Source organism: Terrapene carolina, unplaced genomic scaffold, assembly GCF_002925995.2.
Source record: "Terrapene carolina triunguis isolate 2854851 unplaced genomic scaffold, T_m_triunguis-2.0 Scaffold210, whole genome shotgun sequence".
NCBI lineage: Eukaryota > Metazoa > Chordata > Testudines > Emydidae > Terrapene > Terrapene triunguis.
In genome coordinates, this window is record NW_020664561.1 from 19,486,605 (window position 1) to 19,509,929 (window position 23,325).

Below are 23,325 nucleotides of genomic sequence, written 5' to 3' on the forward strand. Positions count from 1 at the left end.
CTCAGAACATTTAGAATGGAATAGGGGACTTTTCCTTAGAGAGAGGGATCTTTAATAGTGAATGGTTTCTATGATTTCTAATTTTCATGCATTTTAGCCCTAACTTCTTCCTTTTGTTTACTTAATACATCATAAAAGGGATGTTTGCTTTTAGTTCATTTTTCTTACCTTGTATAAAAGGGACACAGAATGAACTATATGGTGTAATTACAATAAAATAGGGATCAAATTGGCCAAACCCCTTCCTTTATTACACTTGCCAGGAAAAAATAGGAGGAAAGGTTGAGAAAATCTGCCACACATGTGGAGGAGAGGAATGAGAGTCCAGAATGAGAAATGTCTTACCAATACCAAGAGTGAGCCAGTGACTGAGACATAGCTTTTCTTTGTTCGTGTTTAACAAAACATTGAGATGTTTGTGCTACTATGCCTCAGCTAAAAACTAAGCCAGGACCACAGCCTAGTGATTTTGACTGAAACTGCTATGTAAATGAACTGGTGCATCGGAATATTTCTATTATATATCAATCGGTCATTTTTTTCCTTTCTGTACTTGCATGTACACCAGTATTTTTCTTATGTAATTATGTTTTCATTTCATAGACGCTCTCAACATTTCTACCTAACACCAATGAGACAAATTTGGTGTTGGCAAAAGTAGGTGCAACTCAATTAAAATCATTAGGGCTAAACCCACTTGCATCACAGTATACTGTGTATGATCACCTCAGGCTAATTAATTGATGTATTGTGGGGTATATAACATATTAATAAACAAATTCCCTCTGACAGGCCACAACCCCACAAAACATTCTTATTACATTGCTGCAGGATATAGTAAAGCTTTCTTGTTGAGCAGAAATCATTCTTCACTGTTGTCAGATAAAAGATATATTTTTAATCACTATCAATGGTGAAATTAAGCCCTTTTTATTATTTGGGGATACCCTTTTTGAGACAACTGGGTTATATGGGTTTGAAAGATGGCAGCTTGTCCACGTTTTATTAATGTCGTTTTCCCTACTGGTTGGCAATGTGCTCAAGTTTTTGTAATATCTTAGATTTGCTTGTCTAATTGAAACCGTGCTGTAACTCCAGTGATATCATTGTGGTTACATCAGAGTTGAATTTGAAAGCCCTCTGATAATGGACTATCTTTTCCTTAATTCTAAAATTCCTTGCCTTGGGGTTTAACTAAAGACCTAATGCTCCTTTGCCATTTTACATTTCCCCCCCCAAAGAATGTGTAAAACAGCCCAAGGTTCTGATTCTGACCTTCACTGAATGCACGCACACCTGTAACAGTAATTTACAAAGTAACAGGGTAATCAAATATACTTTCTCCTAATTAAACTAGATTTTAGCCAGGTTGTTAGATACATTTACAGGAAAAAAACATGCTTATTTGGTTCCAAATCCCTGCACTACAAGAGAACCCTGCACAGCCATGAAGTAGGAGGCATGATTCTATCACAGGCAAACATCTTTTTGGTTCCTTGGAAAAAAATCACCTATGTTGAAACTATGTAGTAGGCAGTCTCAAGAAAGTTATTTAGGCATTCACGGAGACTATCTGTATGCATGATATCCTCTGTGCAGATAGACAGATGGAGATGGATCTAGATAAATATAGAAAAAAATATATATATATATACACAGACACATACATACACACATACAGAGAATACAGATAGCATGTGTGTGTGTGTGTGTGTATATATATATATATATATATATATATATATAATATGCAAAGGGTGGGGCATGCAATATGACATTTCTTTTCGTGGTCTTTCTCTACATATTCTTCAATAAATATGCAAGCAATCATGTAAATCAAATAATTATGGAGACCAAACCTGTTCTCAGTGGAAAGGGATTTCTCTGCTGTAAACTACTGGATATTAGTAAGATAGCTAGCCTTTCATGTGCTCATATACTGTAACCAAGGCAACCTTTCATTACTTTGTATCCCACAAGACACCAGTACTAGCATCCTGTCCATGCCAAAATGGACAATACTACAGTTCTGGGAATCTGTATGCCGTGGTACAGTATCTTGAAAAAGTCATGCCCTTAGCAAGTCTCCCAGGTGCAGGGACAAGTGAGTCATCAACAACAGCTGTCAGTTTGCCTTGACATGAACCTTTGGATTTGTGTCTCATACGAATAATATAAGATTCCTATTTTTGTTGGCTTTTCTAGGATTTATATAAAAATAATTTGTGACTACACTCTCCCCACCCACGCCTCTAATATACTGCACACACAAAAGTATATCAAGGATATTACTTATTTTGTGGAGAAAAAAAAAAGAATCCCACAGCATTTCTTTTTAATAACTGTTCAGCTACAAAATTTTATTGGTATCCTTTTATGTTCCCTCTAGAGGATGTAATGCACAAAAGCATTGCCATGGAACATATAAAATTACAAATGAAATTTATTGTAAAAAGTAGAATGTCTTCTAGACTGGTGTCAGTATTTATTTCATTCATAAACCAAAACTGCAGGTATAATATATTCATTGTCAGCAAGTTCATGTGTGTAAATTGCCATCCAATGGTATTGACTGATATAAGACAGATATTGAAAAGACAATTTAAATGTACTCTTCCAAACATAAACTGTTCCACAAAAGCACTGTAAAAACTCCTTCAAGGTTTTGTGTTGTGCTTCACATTGATGGTTAACTACATAATTTGGTTGTGTCATAATCCACTGTGTTTGGTAATTTGGCATTAAAGGCCTGCAAAGCGGATTGAATCCTCACCACCTCACTGGTAGATAGTTTGAGTCTATGACGTAGCAAGCAAGAGAACAGGTCTAGACGACGCTGGCCAGGCGGGGAGAGTTTATTTACACGGTCCCGTATCTCTAATAGCTGCAAAAGTGCTGAGTCCTGTGATCCCTGAGTATAGGGGTAGTCCAGCTGCAAAATTAAGTCCCGAATTGCTTCTGGGTCAAAGTGCATGCTGTAGCCAAACACTTGGATGTTGTTGATTTTCATGTAGCCTAGGTTACGTGAAGGATCGATAAATTCCAGGGGTTCGTAGTAGATGCTTTCATTGCCATTTGGACCATTTGACTTAATTCGACTCCTCAAGTAGATATGTACTGTTTCAAAAAATGTCTTCCACTTGTTGCCTAGAGTCAGCGTCCAGTTATAACACTGAAGAGGTAAGTCCAGCTTAGTCCGCTCCCAGTCTGGGAAACTGTTTTCATTCACAGGCATGAACCAGCTTTCAGAGTGGCTGCCTCCAAAAGGGTTGACGTAAACAGCTAGAACAGGTTCCAAGGTGCTGTTTTTTGTTAGGCAAATTTGAAGAGAGATACCCAGTATCATATGGACCAAGCTAGACTTGTACTTGTTACTCTTAAGGGTAAGGAGCATCCGTTTGCGCCAGGAGGGATCGAACCAGCTATTGAGGCGCATGTCATTGCTGATGAAAATGGCATGGACTTCAATCCTCCGGTCTGTTTTTTGCAATAAATACTTCATCTCCAGGTCCTGAAGATCTGTCTCAAACCCAATGTAGTGCTCTGTGGAGTCTGCCACTTCAGGCTTGCAAAGCCCTTGGCTCAGCATGTATCCAGTATTACAGTTCCCACAGCGGGTGCGGTTGTCAGGTGCACAGGTCAAACATGCAGAGCCATCTCCCACAATGCAGGGAAGGAACCCATTGCAGGCGACCTGATCATTAGGGCAGGTGCACGAATGAGTCTCTTCAGAAAAGCTTCCCAGAAGACCATTTTCATTGCAGTACAGAAAGGACTGGATGCGGTTTAACCAATAGATTGACGATCTGTAAAAGTTAAAAATAATAACAATAATAATTAATAATACAAAGAAGGAGTCAGAACCCAATCAATACAACCTTGTATTTTTTCACTTTGAAAGAGACAAAGAAAACTGATATTGGCAGCAAATTCAGACACTATAAACATCTCTAAAATGTCAGATGATGACATCTGGAGTGATATCAATGGATATATAAATTTCCAGTATGATGAAAAATCACAAAGGAATGTTACCTTATAAACTCAGTGGCATAACAAGACAATTGGTTTATATTTTCTATTCACTGCACATCATTACTAAGAAATCCTGTCAAGTAAGTAGCTAATTTTCTGCATCTGACTTCACTTTAGTACTCTATTCACGGTGGATTTGGGGGTTTTGGTGCTATTTTGCTAGTTAAGTTGTTATCTGTGTGGGTGGATGTGTACCATCTTTCATCTTTGTTACGTAGTCTTTGGAGGTTTACATGATATTTTGAACGTTCTTGTTCTTGGTTGGAACTGCTGTAATTTACAGATAGTGAAATTTAGAGACCAAACATTTAGCTGGAATACAGGTAAGAGAAAATATTAAAATGGATTCAGACTTAATTATTTGAGTCACTTCTAGCACTATACTCCTACTGTTAAGCATGGGTGAATATGTCTTTCATTTTCCCCTGACTGGACTGGTAAGGCACAGTTGCAAAGAGAAACAGAATCTGGAAATGGCTCAGAGCAAAAATAACCTGCATTGCTTTTATATTTTTCAGCTTTTGTGCATGCTAGTTTTATCGATGCATTGCTTGAAGAACACATTTTAGTTTTTGCTATGTCAAATTCCATTTTTCTAATGTTGATAAAGATGTTGTATAATTTGTTTCCCCCCCAACTATAAAATAAACATTAACACTGTAAACATGTACGATCTCAAAATTTGGCTTTGTAAAAGTGTCAGTCTGAAACACAGTAAAAACAAGTTAACCTGTACCCTTGTTATTTGATCTTTTTTTCTTTTTGTGTGTCCTTTATTGCATATCAATATTTTACATGAATAAAAACCCTTTGTGCAAGAAACATTTTTTTTTAAATAGAAACATGGTTGCCTAAAATGCATTCATTGTGCTTTGTATCTAGTTGAAAGCAGACATTAAGTAAGAATGTTATTACTAAAGCTGGTCAAAAACTGGAATTTCCATCTTGCAGAAAATGTCAATATTATGGCATTTGTTATTGTCCAAATCAAGACAAAAAGTAAAAATATTAAACTTTGCATGGAATGGAAAGTTACAAAATAATGTAATTTTGAAAGGCAAAATGTTTTGTTTGGCTTACTTCAAAATTGAACTGTGTCTATGTGGACTGCAGTGGTGCCACAGGGAAGCTATAGATTTGGTTAACCTGAATCAAAACATTTTGGTTTATTGAACCAAATCAAAATGTTCAGGTTTTGGATAAGTTCATCATTAATCTGTGTCTGCCTGTGTTGCTATGGTGCCTCATGAAAATTATATTTAAGGTTCCTTTTGTCCCCATTCTACCCTCTGAGCTGGGTACACAGCCAAAAAACATCTCCCATAATGCATCATCATGAAGCACTGTGGCAGTCCAATCAGAGGTAAGACTGTGTGCACCATGGGAAATGTAGTCCAGCCAAGGAGCTCAATCTGTAGAGGAAAATGGGAGCATGAGACACCTAAACTACAGCTCCCATAAGACATTATGGCAGCTCAGGTGGACACAGATTATTGTCAAATTGACACAAAACTAAATATTTTGATTTGTTTTAACAAACCAAAATGTCCTGATTTGGCTCAACCAGATATGAAATTAAATATTTTGTTTAGATTTACCTGAAAAGTGAAAAAAATGGCAAAATTGAAATTTTCACAGAGATATATTTTAATGGAAAATTCCTAACCAGCTCTAATTATTACTGTTTCATAGTATGTATTATCTTATTGTTTCTAAAGTAAACATTACAAAAGCCTCGAGTAGCTTTGTGACATATTTACAACTAGAGCTGGGTGGGACATGGGTTTCTTGTATTGGGGAAAGATTGGGTTTTTTAAACCTCCTGTCCCAAATTAAGACAAAAAATATAAATCTCAACAATTTTCAGAAATCCATAAATCCATAAATAATTTGGTTAAGGAGCAATCAAAATATTTTATTTTGATAATTTCAAAATGCTTTGCTTCAATGTTGAACTTTTTTACTATAGTTAGCTTAAATTTCAACATTTAGAGAATTTTGAAACTTTTTTCCATTTTTTTTAAACTAGAAATTGCTCAAAACTGACAGTTTCCTGCTAAGTTTCAGTTAAGATGAATCAGCATTTTCTACAAAAAACAATTTCTGTCAAAAAATCCCTGCCAGTTCTAGTTATAACTTCTCAATTGTAGTTTCCAGTTTCTGCTGGAACAGAACTACTGAGATATCATGTGGACATTATACTGATAGGCACAAATGAGCTTATTTTAAATATTTGGGCCATATAACATTTAAAACTGGAGATAACAAATTGTATACATTTTTTCAAGTATCCCAAATTAAAGAGAGGTCCTAGAGTAGAGAGAAAGGATGGCCTTCTTAAGGCAACAGACGGGGACTTCAATTCCAATCTCAACTTCTGGCTTCAATTCGCATTTCTACTACATTTATGTGTTAGATTGGACAAATCGTGTAGTGCAGGATTTTGTCCTGCAGCAGAAGGCTAACAACATTTGTTTAAATGAAAGCCAAGATTTGGAAATACTATTCTTCACCAAAGGGAGGTGCGGGATGGGGGCAAATTTCCTGTGGAAAATTCCATGGATATGGAATCACAGAATACATAGTGCTCCAATTATTGCCTATTTTGTTCCTATCTTTGGAAGGCACTTCCTCTATGTATCTTTAGTGAAAGCTAAAAGAGTTGCTTGCATTACTACTATACATTAACTACACTGGAAACAATGGTGTACGAATATACATAGTAATTTATATTAATGATGCCACATTACTGAAATAAATCTTCTTAATAAAATTCTGTCCTTGTCTGAAGGATTGAAAGTCCCATCTCAATGGTCCCTCACTACTGCCTATTCCTAGAGCTTTATGGCTTGGGCCTGTCTGAGAAATATCATAATCAGATTTCCAAAAGGAACAAGCTAGAGGACATGGCACTCCAGAGCTTCCCCCACCCCCCCTTTAAATCTTTGGACTATGCCATTTACTTTTAAATAGTCTTTAAAAATTAGGCCTGCCCTGTTGGTAACAGCTGGACCTATACAATTACAGTATCGCGTTTAAGAACTTACCCTGATGGGGGCTGATTTGATTTACAAATGTGAATTTTAGGAGCACATCCCTCATTATCAGTTCCCCACGAAAGTTCAGTATCTTTGAAAAGTTTTGTTCATAAATAAGAATATGTGAACACAAAGCTGCTTCTTGCACAAGAGAAACTCCATTATCCAGACATGGATTTGAAGCCCAGTGTCAGGATAGTTATTTGCAGAATTATTGTAAAGATTCCTTTTTCTGTTTTAGGGCATCAGCAATAGAGGCCAAATTTGGCTTATTTTATTCACATAAATCATCATGCTGTTCAATTCTTTTGGACATCTAAGTATTGATTTAGTAGCCTAATTTCAGTCACCAGTTTCTGATAATTGGAGCGGTAATCTATGTTAATAAAAAATTTGAAACTGAAACTTTGAATATTGTTTTACTGAAAAAAGGAAGAAAAGATGGAGCTTTGAGTCGTGTGTATTTGTGTCAGAAAATTCTCATGAATCTTTAATCTTTTCCTCTTCTGTTTCCTTTAATCACCTAATTTCTTAAAATAAATGCATGCAAAACAGAGTGGAATCCTAATTCCAAAGAGCTAATATTAATTTAAAATCACCTCAGAGATAGCCATCATTTTATATAAATCATCTATCATTTCTGCATTCCTCATGCTGTCAACAAATAAACAAACAAACAAAAATTGGTGGCTCAGAATTGATCTGAAATTTTAAAAGGGTATTTTACAAAATATATGATGACCAAGAGATGTGCTTGTATGAAACTATCTATATACCAAACAATATATTTTCTTTTAACAACCGAACCTTTTTGTTTAGCATTTGTTTGTCTTATGTGCTTATCTGTACTGTGAAGAGTTGCACCTGTGTGAGCAATGTAATACTTCTAATGGAATAGATGGTGGGTCATCTCCTGTTTACCTTCCTAATAGAAGTAATTACACTGCAGTGAACGAGACTGCTTGAGTGAATGAGATGAGCAGGAATTGTCTCATTGACAATAAACAAAAGGGAAATCACTACCCTGTTTTCATTGTCCACAATAACAAAAAAGCAAAAGGCAAGCTAACTTAATAAATAATGTTAGGTGAAGATTTCAAAAGTGATATCGTTGTTAATAATCTAATGGAATTTGATTTAAAAAATTAATTAATTGTACCTGATAGCATTCCTTTAACACCTTACGATACAGTTATATCACTTTAATATTTTGTTTCTTTGATATTTCAAAGAATTATCTATACATTAACATGCAGCCCAAACAACAAACATCAGCACTTAGGTCTTCATCCTTCTAAAGAGGGTGGGCCAAAATCAGGGGCAATAAATTAGTTATGCTAATTTAGATTCCATTATATTCAGACACCTTTACTGCTATTGGCACTCACCAACAAATGTGTGAGTGACTGGAAAGGAGTCTATGTTGTCATAACAAACACACATACAAAGAAGCTCTAAGTATGGGCATGGCCTACTTTTAACAGACACTCTTACACTCACCTGTTAGTTACTTTCCTTCGTGAACTTCTCTCTTCTGTCCCCTAGGCTTATCAGTAAAACCAGTTGACTCCCTTTAATGTAAACTCAGTGGGCCAAATTCAGAAATGACATGCCACAGGGTGACCTGCATGTTTCTCTTTGGTGAGTATGAGTCTAAAGATTTCTACAACGTCTAAATAAGACAAAGGCCTTGTCTACATTGCCACTTACAGCGCTGAAACTTTCTTTGCTCAGGGGTGTGAAAAAAACACCCCCGAGCAATGCAAGTTTCAGAGTTGTAAAGTGGCAGGGTAGATAGTGCTACAGCTATAGATAGTAGCTATTCCCCTCGCAGATATGGTTTTATTAGAGTCGTGACTACACAGCCATGTTAAAGCACTGCCATGGCAGCACTTTAACGTCAACTGTGTAGACATGCCCTTAGAGAATGTGGGTAAATCTAAGGATATCTAAGAGGATATAAATGCACTTTGGGAGGGTTGAAAGATGAAACTTACAACTTAGACTCCATCTAGACTTTCTTAGTTTTTCTTACACTGAAGTCTAGTCCACATTAAAAACCCAACTACATCACTCTGGAATGTGAAAAATCCACACCTCGTGGATATAGTTAATATAGTTAAGTGATATAGTTAAGCAGACCTAAGTCGTGGTATAGACAACCCTAGGTTGACAGACACAATTCTTCTGTTGACCTATCCACTGCCTCTCACGGAAGTGGATTAAGTACGCTGATGGGACACTCCCTCCCATCGGCATAGGTAGTGTCTACAGTGAAGCACTACAGCAATGGAGCTGCAGCGCTACTGCTGTAGACAAGCACTCAGACTTGTTTCCACTCACCTCCCAAATGGTCCAAGAATATTTACCAGTATGATTCCTTTGTTATTTGCATGAATGAAACCAACTGCTTTGTATTACTTTACCTCTTTAAAGTTGGCATTACGCAGTAATAATATACTTCCTAGTTCACCTTTGTCATATTTTACTGAAGTAAATTAAGTGAAAAAAAATCTACATGAAAGGTAAAAAGCAACAGAGGGTCCTGTGGCACCTTTGAGACTAACAGAAGTATTGGGAGCATAAGCTTTCGTGGGTAAGAACCTCACTTCTTCAGATGCAAGTAATGGAAATCTCTAGAGGCAGGTATAAATCAGTGTGGAGATAACGAGGTTAGTTCAATCAGGGAGGGTGAGGTGCTCTGCTAGCAGTTGAGGTGTGAACACCAAGGGAGGAGAAACTGCTTCTGTAGTTGGATAGCCATTCACAGTCTTTGTTTAATCCTGATCTGATGGTGTCAAATTTGCAAATGAACTGGAGCTCAGCAGTTTCTCTTTGGAGTCTGGTCCTGAAGTTTTTCTGCTGTAAGATGGCTACCTTTACATCTGCTATTGTGTGGCCAGGGAGGTTGAAGTGTTCTCCTACAGGTTTTTGTATATTGCCATTCCTGATATCTGACTTGTGTCCATTTATCCTCTTGCGTAGTGACTGTCCAGTTTGGCCAATGTACATAGCAGAGGGGCATTGCTGGCATATGATGGCATATATAACATTGGTGGACGTGCAGGTGAATGAGCCGGTGATGTTGTAGCTGATCTGGTTAGGTCCTGTGATGGTGTTGCTGGTGTAGATATGTGGGCAGAGTTGGCATCGAGGTTTGTTGCATGGGTTGGTTCCTGAGTTAGAGTTGTTATGGTGCGGTGCGTGGTTGCTGGTGAGAATATGCTTAAGGTTGGCAGGTTGTCTGTGGGCGAGGACTGGCCTGCCTCCCAAGGTCTGTGAAAGTGAGGGATCATTGTCCAGGATGGGTTGTAGATCACTGATGATGCGTTGGAGAGGTTTAAGCTGAGGACTGTAGGTGATGGCCAGTGGAGTTCTGTTGGTTTCTCTTCTGGGCCTGTCTTGTAGCAGGAGGCTTCTGGGTACACGTCTGGCTCTGTTGATTTGTTTCTTTATTTCCTTGTGTGGGTATCGTAGTTTTGCGAATGCTTGGTGAAGATCTTGTAGGTGTTGGTCTCTGTCTGAGGGGTTGGAGCAGGGATTGTACCTCAGTGCTTGGCTGTAGACGATGGATCGTGTGGTGTGACCGGGGTGGAAGCTGGAGGCATGAAGGTAGGCATAGCGGTCGGTGGGTTTTCGGTATAGGGTGGTGTTAATGTGCTGAGGACACTCCCTACACTAACACAGGAACGAATCAACATACCCTTAGAGCCCCGACCGGGGTTATTCTATCTACTACCTAAGATCCACAAACCTGGAAATCCTGGACGCCCCATCATCTCGGGCATTGGCACTCTCACTGAAGGACTGTCTGGATATGTGGACTCCCTACTCAGACCCTACGCCACCAGCACTCCCAGCTATCTCCGTGACACCACAGATTTCCTGAGAAAACTACAATGCATTGGTGACCTCCCAGAAAACACCATCCTAGCCACCATGGATGTAGAGGCTCTCTACACAAACATCCCACATACAGATGGAATACAAGCTGTCAGGAACAGTATCCCTGATGATGCCACAGCACAACTTGTTGCTGAGCTCTGTGACTTTATCCTCAGGCACAATTATTTCAAATTTGGTGACAACATATACCTCCAGACCAGTGGCACCGCTATGGGCACCCGCATGGCCCCACAATATGCCAACATTTTTATGGCTGACCTGGAACAACGCTTCCTCAGCTCTCGTCCACTCATGCCCCTTCTCTACCTACGCTATATTGATGACATCTTCATCATCTGGACCCATGGGAAAGAGACCCTGGAAGAATTCCACCATGATTTCAACAGCTTCCACCCCACCATCAACCTCAGCCTGGACCAATCTACACGGGAGGTCCACTTCCTAGACACCACCGTACAAATAAGCGATGGCCACATTAACTCCACCCTATACCGAAAACCCACCGACCGCTATGCCTACCTTCATGCCTCCAGCTTCCACCCCGGTCACACCACACGATCCATCGTCTACAGCCAAGCACTGAGGTACAATCCCTGCTCCAACCCCTCAGACAGAGACCAACACCTACAAGATCTTCACCAAGCATTCGCAAAACTACGATACCCACACAAGGAAATAAAGAAACAAATCAACAGAGCCAGACGTGTACCCAGAAGCCTCCTGCTACAAGACAGGCCCAGAAGAGAAACCAACAGAACTCCACTGGCCATCACCTACAGTCCTCAGCTTAAACCTCTCCAACGCATCATCAGTGATCTACAACCCATCCTGGACAATGATCCCTCACTTTCACAGACCTTGGGAGGCAGGCCAGTCCTCGCCCACAGACAACCTGCCAACCTTAAGCATATTCTCACCAGCAACCACGCACCGCACCATAACAACTCTAACTCAGGAACCAACCCATGCAACAAACCTCGATGCCAACTCTGCCCACATATCTACACCAGCAACACCATCACAGGACCTAACCAGATCAGCTACAACATCACCGGCTCATTCACCTGCACGTCCACCAATGTTATATATGCCATCATATGCCAGCAATGCCCCTCTGCTATGTACATTGGCCAAACTGGACAGTCACTACGCAAGAGGATAAATGGACACAAGTCAGATATCAGGAATGGCAATATACAAAAACCTGTAGGAGAACACTTCAACCTCCCTGGCCACACAATAGCAGATGTAAAGGTAGCCATCTTACAGCAGAAAAACTTCAGGACCAGACTCCAAAGAGAAACTGCTGAGCTCCAGTTCATTTGCAAATTTGACACCATCAGATCAGGATTAAACAAAGACTGTGAATGGCTATCCAACCACAGAAGCAGTTTCTCCTCCCTTGGTGTTCACACCTCAACTGCTAGCAGAGCACCTCACCCTCCCTGATTGAACTAACCTCGTTATCTCCACACTGATTTATACCTGCCTCTAGAGATTTCCATTACTTGCATCTGAAGAAGTGAGGTTCTTACCCACGAAAGCTTATGCTCCCAATACTTCTGTTAGTCTCAAAGGTGCCACAGGACCCTCTGTTGCTTTTTACAGATTCAGACTAACACGGCTACCCCTCTGATACATGAAAGGTAGGTAACCATACTTTATTTATCCTACTAGTCCTTAATAGATAAATTTACACTCATTTTAGAGAATGATTCTGAAATTTTTCTCCTCATTCTAGGAGTAGAGATGGTCATTTAAATAACTCATCTGGAAAAAATGTGATTCAGTTTCTAGTCATAATTAGGAAATTTTTAAAATGTGTAACACATTATGTTTTTAGGAAAAAAAATACCATACAAACGGTTTCAGATCCATGATAGTATTCCCTAACAGATTTTCATGTCTGTATGCTTTGTGAACCTTTGAGTTTGAAAGGGCTGGTTATATGCATTGTACTGATTCCTGAGATCCCTCAACTCCTCCTACTGAAAGCAGCAATGAGGGGAATCAGCACTTTACAGGATGAGGCCTGTGATGAGGTGTATATCCCACACAGGGCCGCCCAGAGGATTCAGGGGGCCTGGGGCAAAGCAATTTTGGGGGCCCCTTCCATAAAAAAAAATTGCAATACTATATAATACTATATTCTCGTGGGGGCCCGGGGCAAATTGCCCCACTTCTTCCCCCGCCCCCCACGGGCGGCCCTGGGAAAAATAAACCTTCCGCATCTCGGCACAAACACAGTTTGGAGAAAACTTCTTTACAAGGTATCACTGGTTCTCAGCATCAGCTAGTGCTAAAAGGCACTAAAGCTCATTAAAAAAGTTGGACAAATATTTTTCCGACAAAACTTTTTTTGGATCGAAAACTAGGGGTTTTTAAAATGCAGAAAAAATCACGGACAATGTCTGCTTTCCTTCAAAATTTGTTGTGGTTTTTTTAATTGAAAAGCTGAAATTAGTCTGCCAAAACCTGAATATGGTTTGGGGTTTCAGAAGTGTGTGGCCAAATATTTGCTGCTTGCTGTGTTTGATTGTTTAAAGAAACAATAAAAAAATTCTGCTTAAAAAAATCCAAAACTTTTGAACCACCTCAGCTTGTGACCAAATGCTTGAGCCCATCCAGTCAGAGATTTTTCCAGGTTTCTGATACTCTGCTGGCTTCCTTGACTCCTATCTGTCTCCATAACATTGGATTCATTTAGGTTAGAACATAAGAACAGCCATACTGCGTCAGACCAAAGGTCCATCCAGCCCAGTATTCTGTCTACCGACAATGGCCAATGCCAAGTGCCCCAGAGGGAGTGAACCTAACAGGTAATGATCAAGTGATCTCTCTCCTGCCATTCATCTCCATCCACCCTCTGACAAACAGAGGCTAGGGACACCATTCCTTACCCATTCTGGCTAATAGTCATTAATGGACTTAACCTCCATGCATTTATCTGTTTCCTACAGACTGGCTCCATGGGGTCCCTCACAAACTGGAGACGGTTACTGTGGGTTTGTCTTTCGTATAGCTTATGTACATACTCCACAGACTGAGCATTTGAGCTTATTCCAGAATCTGGGATGAGCCTATGTTGTGAAAACTGAAACGCTCAAAATAGCACATGCATGTGAATGGACACAGGGTGCTAAAACTAAATTAAGCCAGGGGTTCTCAAACTGGGGGTCAGGACCCCTCAGGGAGTCAGGAGGTTATTACTGGGGGCCGCGAGCTGCCAGCATCCACCTCAAACCCCGCTTTGCCTCCAGCATTTATAATAGTGTTAAATATATAAAAAAGTGTTTTTAATTTATAAGGGGGTGTCGCACTCAGAGGTTTGCTATGTGAAAGGGGTCACCAGTACAAAAGTTTGAGAACCACTGAATTAACCCCTCTGGAGCCTCGGGGAATGTGGGGGAGGGGTTCTCCCTTGGTAGGGTTGGGAAGGAGATAGGTGGTGTAGGATATTGCTCTTCTCATGTGATCCCTCCTCCAGTGGCTAATTTTAAATGAAGCTACACTCCCCTGACATGAATCTCCCTATGGCACTGAAATTAAATATAGACTATAATTTGGCATTTGAGATGTGAAAGAGACGGCAGCCCTAATGGAAAAGGTAACAGCTTGGCTCTTCTGCAAGCCTCAGACTGATGAATGAGCTTTAGGGTAGGGAAGGCTGTGCCTCTCAAACAGCCTGGCCCTGCCCCCTATCCAACCCCCACCCACTTCCTGCCCCCTGACTGCCCGCCTCCCTCAGAATCCCCCGACCCATCCTACCCCTTGTCCCCTCACCGTCCCCCCCAACCACCACCCCACCCCCACTAACCCCCCTGCTCCCTGTCCCCTGACTGCCCCGACCCCTATGCACCCCCGCTAAGTCCTGACAGACCCCCGGAATGCCCACGATCCAACCCCCCTGTTCCCTGTCCCCTGACCGCCCCCCCAACCTCTGCCCCCTCCCTGCCCCTTATCCAACCCCCCCGGCCCCTTGCCCCCGGCTCTCCCCTCATCCGGAGCCTCAGCGCTCCGCATCCAGGAGTCCCTGGATAGCGTTGCAGCATGGCTCCGGTGGGGCCTGAGCTCCTCCCCGCTCAGAGCCGCTCAGCCCGGAGCTCGCAGCCCCGCCTCCTTACCACGCGGCTCTGAGCAGGGCGGAGCTCAGGCCCCACCAGAGCCAGGGACGCTCCTGGATGCGCTGAGGCTCTGGGAGAGGGGCGGGGGCCGGGGCGGGAGCCTCAGCCATTCTCGTGGGGGCCCCTGCAGAGCCCGGGGCCTGGGGCAAATTGCCCCACTTGCCCCCCCCCTCTGGGCGGCCCTGATCCCACAAAGACTTCAAATGGGCCCGAGAGAACAACTAACATACCGAGCTGCACCTGGAGAGTGGACCAGGCTTAACTGAGGATGAATCCCGGCTGGGGAGGGGACCTGGGAGAGGATTATAAACTAAGGAACTTGAGAGCAGAAGGGGGCTGGCTGCTGGGGTGTGGAGGGTGAGCTGGCTTTTGGCAGGATTGAGATGGAAGATTTTCTGACCCCAAATGAAGTCACTCTAGAAACTGAAGAAGATTCTATTAGAGAGGGAGAATGGATACAAAGTAGGGGAAAAAAGAAAAGAGTAGAGTCAGAGCATGATGATATCAGCAACAAAGCAAAGCTTGGGAAAGAAATAAACCAAAATGTTATAATTGTAAGTTCCCTAGCCACAGCAGTAAAATTAGGTGCCATTCAGTATGTGAAAGCAGCTAACTAGATCCAAAAAAGCATAGGGCAGTGGCTCTTAAACTTTTTTACTGGTGACCCCTTTCACATAGCAAGCCTCTGAGTGCAACCCCCCTTATAAATTAAAAACACTTTTTATATATTTAACACAATTATAAATGCTGGAGGCAAAGCGGGGTTTGGGGTGAAGGTTGACAGCTCGCGACCCCCAATGTAATAACCTCATGACTCCCTGAGGGGTCCCGACCCCCAGTTTGAGAACCCCTGGCATAGGGGATATAGTAACAGCCAGGAGGTTGTAAGAAGGGGATTTTTTAGTTGACTGTACAGACAAAGAGCAGGCTGCTAAACTGCTTAAAAACTAAAATGCTAGGGAAAATTAAAATAAATTGCCAGCTACCAAAGTATTCCCTGCAAAAAGGGGGTGATATATGGAGTGCCATTAGAACTGATCAGTGATGAAATACCAAAAGTATAGGAGAAGAGAAAGTGTTAGTGATTAATTAGTAAACAAGGGGGGAAAAGCAAGACATCTACAGCAGTGCTGATTACATTTCAGAAAGGGACTCTACCTGAGAAAGTAACATTAGGGTTTCAGATCTTTAGAGCTAAGTCACATGTTCCCCCACCCCTAAGCTGTTATAAGTGCCAATGGTATGGGCATGTAGCAAATGTTTCTAATGGGAAAATGAGATATTACTAATGTGTGGAAGAGCATTCCCATGACAATTGCATTGAAGGAGGGTGGAGGTCAAATGTAGCAACTGCAGTGGTAATCACCGTCAAGCACATAGATGGTGTATTGTGGCAAGACAAGTTAAGGAGATACAAAAGGCAAAAACTGTTAATAACATTTTATCTGGAAGCTGTAAGACTCTCAAAACATCAGGTGGAGAAGGAAGAGAAAATCAGAATAGGAAAAGGGGAACTGCATACACAGCTTCCCTCTCTTAAAATATGATAAACTGGAAGGAATAGGTGATGGTATACTAGTAGTGAAAAAAAGAATAAAGAAAAGCTTATTGCATTTATGATATAAATGATAAATTGCACATCACTAATGGAAAAATCAGAAAAAAATGAAAATTATAGGAAGGATAGCAGAAAAAATCTTGTATACTAACAATCTGTCAATAGATCAAATTCATGTAATTTGAAATTAGGTTAAGGGTAAAATACGACTACTATTGGGATCACAATCTTTTGTTGGAATGTGCAGTTTTACAGCACATGCAAGAACTAAAAGAAAATATCCTGGAAATGAAAACTAAACCAGCTGTCCTATGTCTTCAGGAAACATCTTTGGTTAAAAAGCTTCCCTTTAAATTTACAGGTTACTTAGATAAGACTGAAAACTAGGAAGAGAAGGAGTCATTTGCACTTTCATAAAGGACAGACTAAACTACAAAGCCGTAGAGAATGAAGAAGTAATGATGTGGAGACCCCAATTCAGAAGAGATTTTTTTTCTTTAAAGATTTATATTATCTATAACCTGTGAAGGAAATTAGAATGCTCAGACTTACTAGAAAGACCATATATTTTATGCAGTGACCTAAATAGTCATAATAATTTGAGGGACAGTAAGACAACTGATAAGAATGGCATATGCTTAGAAAAGTTCATTGAAAACAAACTAGTGATTTTAAACAATGGCACACCAACACCCCAAAAACGATTTAAAGCAGCAGATGATAGTTTTTCCTGCTTAGACCTGGGAATTATAACAGCAGATACTGCAAGTAGATGCAACTGGGAAATAAATAGGGAAGTAGGAATGGGGAGTGATCATTTCTCCATACCATCAACCTTACCTTGCCCTTGAAAAGTAATGGAAAATTACTCACCTGGGATTTTTAAAAAAGCTAACTCAGAGCTATTTACAACTAAGTGTACTGAATTTGTGAATGTTCATTGTGTGAGTGATGATGACATAGAGAATTTGAATGCCAATGTAATAAAGGGATTAACAGCAACTATATTAGCCATACCTATTAGATACCGAAGTACCCCAAAACTAAAACCTCAGTTCCATGGTGGAATGAGGACTGCAAAATGGCAATTAAGGAAAGGAACAAAGCCTATAAAAAGAAAAACAGAAAATGAATAGTAAAGATCTAATGAAGTATAGAAGAAATAAAACAATAGCCGAAAGAATTATTAAAAAAAAGAAAGAAAGAAAAGAAAGACAGGTGGAGGAAGTACTGTGGGTGGATAAATAAAGATACCAAGACATCAGAAATATACAGGCAAATTAGAAGAATGCATATAATTAAGACAAAGAGTAGTAACTTCCCACGTTTTCTTGGGACTGACACAATAGTTAGAAGTTCTGATAACAAAACAGCATAAGTTTAGCAGAAACTTTCTGAGGGGTGAGTAATCATGAAATCGAAGTGCAGTTTGTCACCACATTAAAAGATAATTCATTTAAGAGAATCGTGATCTACTATACAGGTGGGGTAAACATGAAGCTACTATACTGAATGAATGGTTATGTAAATGGGAGTTTGAGAAAGCTATTGCTAACAGCAAGAATACAGCCCCAGCTAAAAATAATATATTCAACATTTTTAATATCTATTTGAAAGCAGTTTGAGGGTTCACTTGGAATTATATAACAAACTATAAAGGAGGGGGGAGGAGTGATACCACTAGGGTGCAAACATCTAGTAATTCCAATATGAAAACCAGGCAAATTATCTGCTTATAGATCTATTGACCTTATGTCTTGTCTGGGTAAAATTATGGAGAGAATGGTGAATGCAAGATTCATTATCTATTTGGAAAACAATGACATTATAGCTGGTTTTAAGAGCATAAAATGCACCCATTGATCACATTGATAAATTAGAAATTGAAATACAAAAAAAAAAATATGAGACACAAAGGTTTCATAATAGCTGTCTTTCTAGATATCGAAAAGGCATATGACATGGTATGGAGGGAAGGTTTGTTGTACAAAGTAGATGCACTTAGGAATAAGGGGAAGAATATATGGGTGAATTAGGGACTTTTTCAGTAACAGGATCATGGAGATCAGAGTTGGGAAAGCTATGTTGACTATAGCTAATATTAAAAATGGTACACCACAGGGAAGTATTATCAGCCTGACCTTATTTAATATGATAAATGATCTCCCAAATCAAATAAGTGCTGGGGTTAGTCTATTCTCAGATAATTGTGGTTTGTGGATGAGCAGCAGGAATATTGAGGTGGCAGAAAAGAGAATCAATAAAACATTACAAGAGACCTCTGATTAGGGAACTGCATGAGGTACCAATTTCTCCATTGCCAAAACCAAATGACTGATCTTTACTAAAAGGAAAGTTACAAAGGAATGTAAACAGTATCTGTATGTAGAACAAATAGATAAAGTTAAAAGGTTTAAATTCCTATAGGTAATAGCTGATGCTAAATAATTTTGGAAAGATCATATAGACTATGTTAAATATATATATAAAGGAAGGATTAAACCACATAAAAGTCTTGCTGGGCTAAATGGATAATGGAGATGAAAGCATTGCTGTTGATATACAGAGCCATAATCAGGCTGGTAATTGGCTATGGCTGCCAAGCTTCTGGGTCAAACATCAGAACTTGAAATCACCGGATCTAACTTTCTGGTCCAAAATTAATGGGAATTGTAATAATGAAAGCACCAAACAAACATATGAGGATTGTTGGGAATTTGATAGGCAAACTATAACACATGATGTTAGAACTCCACATGCCATTCAAGTTAAATGTGGATGCAGAAGTTGAAAGACAAGGGAGAGCTAAATGGCATAAAAACTTTTAGTCATGGGAAAATTAGATGTAGATGGAAAATCATATGTCCAAACATGGATTTAGATTTATTTATAAAATTAAAGGTAAAAAAGAGACAGTAGGTATTAAAACTGAAGTGTACCAGTCTATAGATGAAAAGTGGAGTCAATTGCGTCAAATATATACAGATGGGTACAAATGAGACAAAACCGGAAGAGTATATCAAAATGTGGAATAAGTACATTTAAAATAATACCAACAGACGAACTAGTAGCAATACACTAGCATTAAATTAGATCAGGAATGTACACCCAGTATAGGTGGCTATTTTTTTTCATTCAGTCTTAGGCCTTATGGTGATAAAAGAGGGTATTGCAGTATGTTGTGATTTAATCAATGAAATTATATTTCTAATAACAGATGGGGTTACCTGTAGCTTTAGCTTGGACCCTAGTGCATATTAGAATAGCAGAGGATGAAATGGTGGACAAAGCAGCTAAAAATACTTCAAGAAATTGAAACACTGGCATGGAAATACCCTTGAGTAGACAGGAATTCAAAAGCCCAGTACAGAAAAATGTTAAAGTAACAGAAAAAAAAAATGGACTAATGAAAAAAGGAAGATAATTTTTTAAATTGTGCCCTAGAGTTGAAGATAACAATATACTTCAAGGACTGGTTTGAAAAAATGTGGAGATTTTGTTTAGAGTACTAACTAGCCATTGTGCCTTAAACAAAAATCTTTTTTTGAATAAACAGACACCACGATGGACAATGTACACTCTAAAAAGTGGAAGATACAATTGATCACCTTGTATGGGGCTTTGATAAATAAAGGGAAAAGCTTTCTGAAGAATTCAAACATCTTAAGGTAACAAAAGTTACATTGTTATTTAGTAAAAATATCAGGGAAATGGGATAGTTTTAGAAAGGTGCTGTTACATTACCTGAAGGACTCAGGGCAGAGTGAGAGAATATAAACTGCTAAGATTTAGGAATTATAGTTGGCAGCTACAGACTACTCAGTTAAATCTGCTTCACCACTTGAAAAAAAGAAAAGAAAGAAAGAATGGGGCTGCAGGGAAGAGAGGAAGGACTTCTACTGTCACTCTGGACTTAGAGAGTGGAGAGATCAGGAAGATAGCCAATGGCAGAGAGTTGGTCCTGGGATCCTCTCATAAACAGAAAAGTTTTGAAAGAGGCCAGGAGGGAGAGACAGCCACTGGGAATGGAGCAGGCTGATAAAAGGGCAGGAACCAAATTTCCAGTGGAGAGTCCTGGGAGGTGTTTCATTGAGAAGTAAAGTAAAGGAAGCTCAAGAGAGATGAAAGGTCAAGCCCAAGGAGAGTGAAAGTGGGTTTAACTGTATATTTTTATGCTGGGATTTTGTTGGGGTAAATCAGGGGTAGACCCTGATAGTTCCAGCCCTGAAAGAAGATTTAGGCATTCTGCCTCACATACTTTCTAGGTTAAGAAAAGTTGGATAGGAAGAAGTCCAGGGAAGTAGCAGAAATTAGTTGGGAATGGAGCAGTCCTTGGTTGCTAGTTATAGGGTCACTGGACTGGAATCTAGTGTAGGGGAGTGGGGCTGGTTTCCCCTACTAGCCACTGACAAGGTGGCGTGAAGCCAGAAAAGGAGATAGGGATAATGGAAAACCCTGAAAGAAGGGTGTGAGGACAATGGGGCCTGGAGTTGGGGTCAAAGATCTTTTTGTAAGGATTTTTATTTGTTGGACTTACCCTGGAGGGGGTGGTCCATGACCTGGATTACCAGAGGGCTGAGTTACAAGAAAAGACATTACTGCAGAGCCAGAGTGACCTTTGGCAGGGGGCAATAGAGATGAGAGAGCATGCATCCTCATTTCCAGCCATGAGAAGATGCAGTTGTGGACAGTGCACTCTTTCACAGGGCCCCAGATGTCTGTGTCTCATTAGCAATCCAAGATCTAAATTCTATGCTTTCCTTGTTTCACTAAATGAAACAAGTTTATGCTAATACTAGATTTATGAAACACTAAATTTTAATACCCTTTTTAATACCCCCACAACAGCTTCTTCAATTGATTGAAAACTTTCCACATGTGACTGATGTTCCAAGTCAAGAATTATCATCTATGTTATACTGTGCACTTCCAGAAATACTGTTAAATTGAACAGCTCTGCTTAGGGGAAATTTAGGGACATCTCGTAAACTGTATTTCAATTGCTTTATGTCCATGTTGGATCTTAAAGGGACCCAATTTCCTTTCCATCTTTAATAATACTGCTGTGGCCATCCTACAAGGGTAGAATGTGGGAAACTACTGTGAAGTTCAGTGTATTTGGCACATGGAGCAACACCAGAGTATCACTTTGCTCAGATAACTACTTTCCTTACCTGCCATTCAGACAATGGCACTTTGTACTGGATTCCCTCCACTGGATTCCTCTTTCCAACTACATTGTTTATATATTTTCACCCTTCAAAGTTCTTCCCAGCTCTGCTCCAGCATGACTGTCTCTTGTCCTCTCCCTTGCTCTGCCAGTGATACCAGCCTCAATGCACCATTCCTCCTCTTCTCCCACTCATCATTTACTGATGCTAACTCCTCATGGAATGTCCTCCCAGGACTAGTTCACCAAAACACTATCCTCTCAATATTCAAGACTCACATCTCTCCACATTCCAGACTCGCATCTTCAGCCTTGCCCACCAGAAATGGGGAAAACATACCATTCAAAGTTCCTTGTGGCTTCAGAGCATATCCCATTTTATTCATCTTTTGGTGTGAAATCTGGCCCCACTTATGCCAGTAGCAGAACTCACATTCACATCAATGGGAACTGACCCATTCACCCTTAGATTGTAAACTCTTTGGGTAACACTATAGATCACACCTATCTTTTTTGTTTATGAAGCTGTTACTGTTCTGCTCAAGATTAATGTATTCCCACTACTGCTTTCCATCCATTTTTTTTAAACCTGTGACCACATCACTGAGGGAGTGTCATTCCCACTGGTTAAAATGGGACTAGTCAATAAGTGAGAACCTACTTATTCCTAGATTCCAAAACTAGAAAGGACCATTGTGATCATGTAGTCTGATCTCCTGTATAGCATAGGCAATAGAATTTCCCCAAAATAATTCCTAGAGTATATCTTTTAGGGAAAAAAATGATTGACTTTAAAAATGGCCAGAGAGGAGAATCCACCATGACCCTTGGTAAATTGTTGCAATTGTAAATTACCCTCACAGTGAAATGTAAGCCTTATTTACAGTCTGAATTTATTTAGTTTCAACTGCCAGTCATTTGATTGTGTTACACCTTTGCTATATAGAAGAGCCCATTATCAAATATTTGTTTCCTATGTAGGTACTTATATAGATATTCTGATTAAGTCACTCCTTAACTGTCCCCTAATTAAACTAAAATATTGAGCTTCTTAAGTGTAATATAAAGCATGATTTATAATCCTTTAATCATTCTGGTGGCTCTTGTCTGAACCCTCACCAACATATCTTACTTAATGAATAGGAGTACCACTTTCTGGTCCTTTGTGTCTTGTACTGTCCCAAGCCTGCTGTCAGTGCTTAACAGTTATAATTATAAAAATAACTGGTGCATTAGACAGCACTGGAAGTGCTTTACAATACAATGTACTACATTTTATGACAGGCTGTCATTATTATTTCAACCTGGAGACCCACTTTAGAGGTAATGTGTGTTTGGTTTTCAAGTGTGAAAGTCAGGTGATGAGGTAATACAACTTCAATATAAGATGTGACCAAAGTCTACTGAAATCAATGCTCACCTTTCCATTGACTTCAATGGACTTCAGATCAAGCTTCAAATGCATAGGCTTCCCAATTTGACCATTCCTGAGTA

The 23,325-nt window shown here is 39.8% G+C and overlaps 1 protein-coding gene across 2 annotated transcripts in view; it reads right to left on the bottom strand.

Moving 5' to 3' along the window:
* Positions 1 to 2,689: 2,689 nt before the first annotated feature.
* LOC112118229 (BMP/retinoic acid-inducible neural-specific protein 3) overlaps positions 2,690 to 23,325 on the bottom strand; it is a 299,851-nt gene continuing 279,215 nt past the window's right edge. For both annotated transcript variants that reach the window (XM_024216458.2, XM_024216460.2), the window contains one exon: positions 2,690 to 3,806. In XM_024216458.2, coding sequence (XP_024072226.1) covers positions 2,690 to 3,806 — 1,117 coding nt within the window. The remainder of the gene's footprint in view (positions 3,807 to 23,325) is intronic.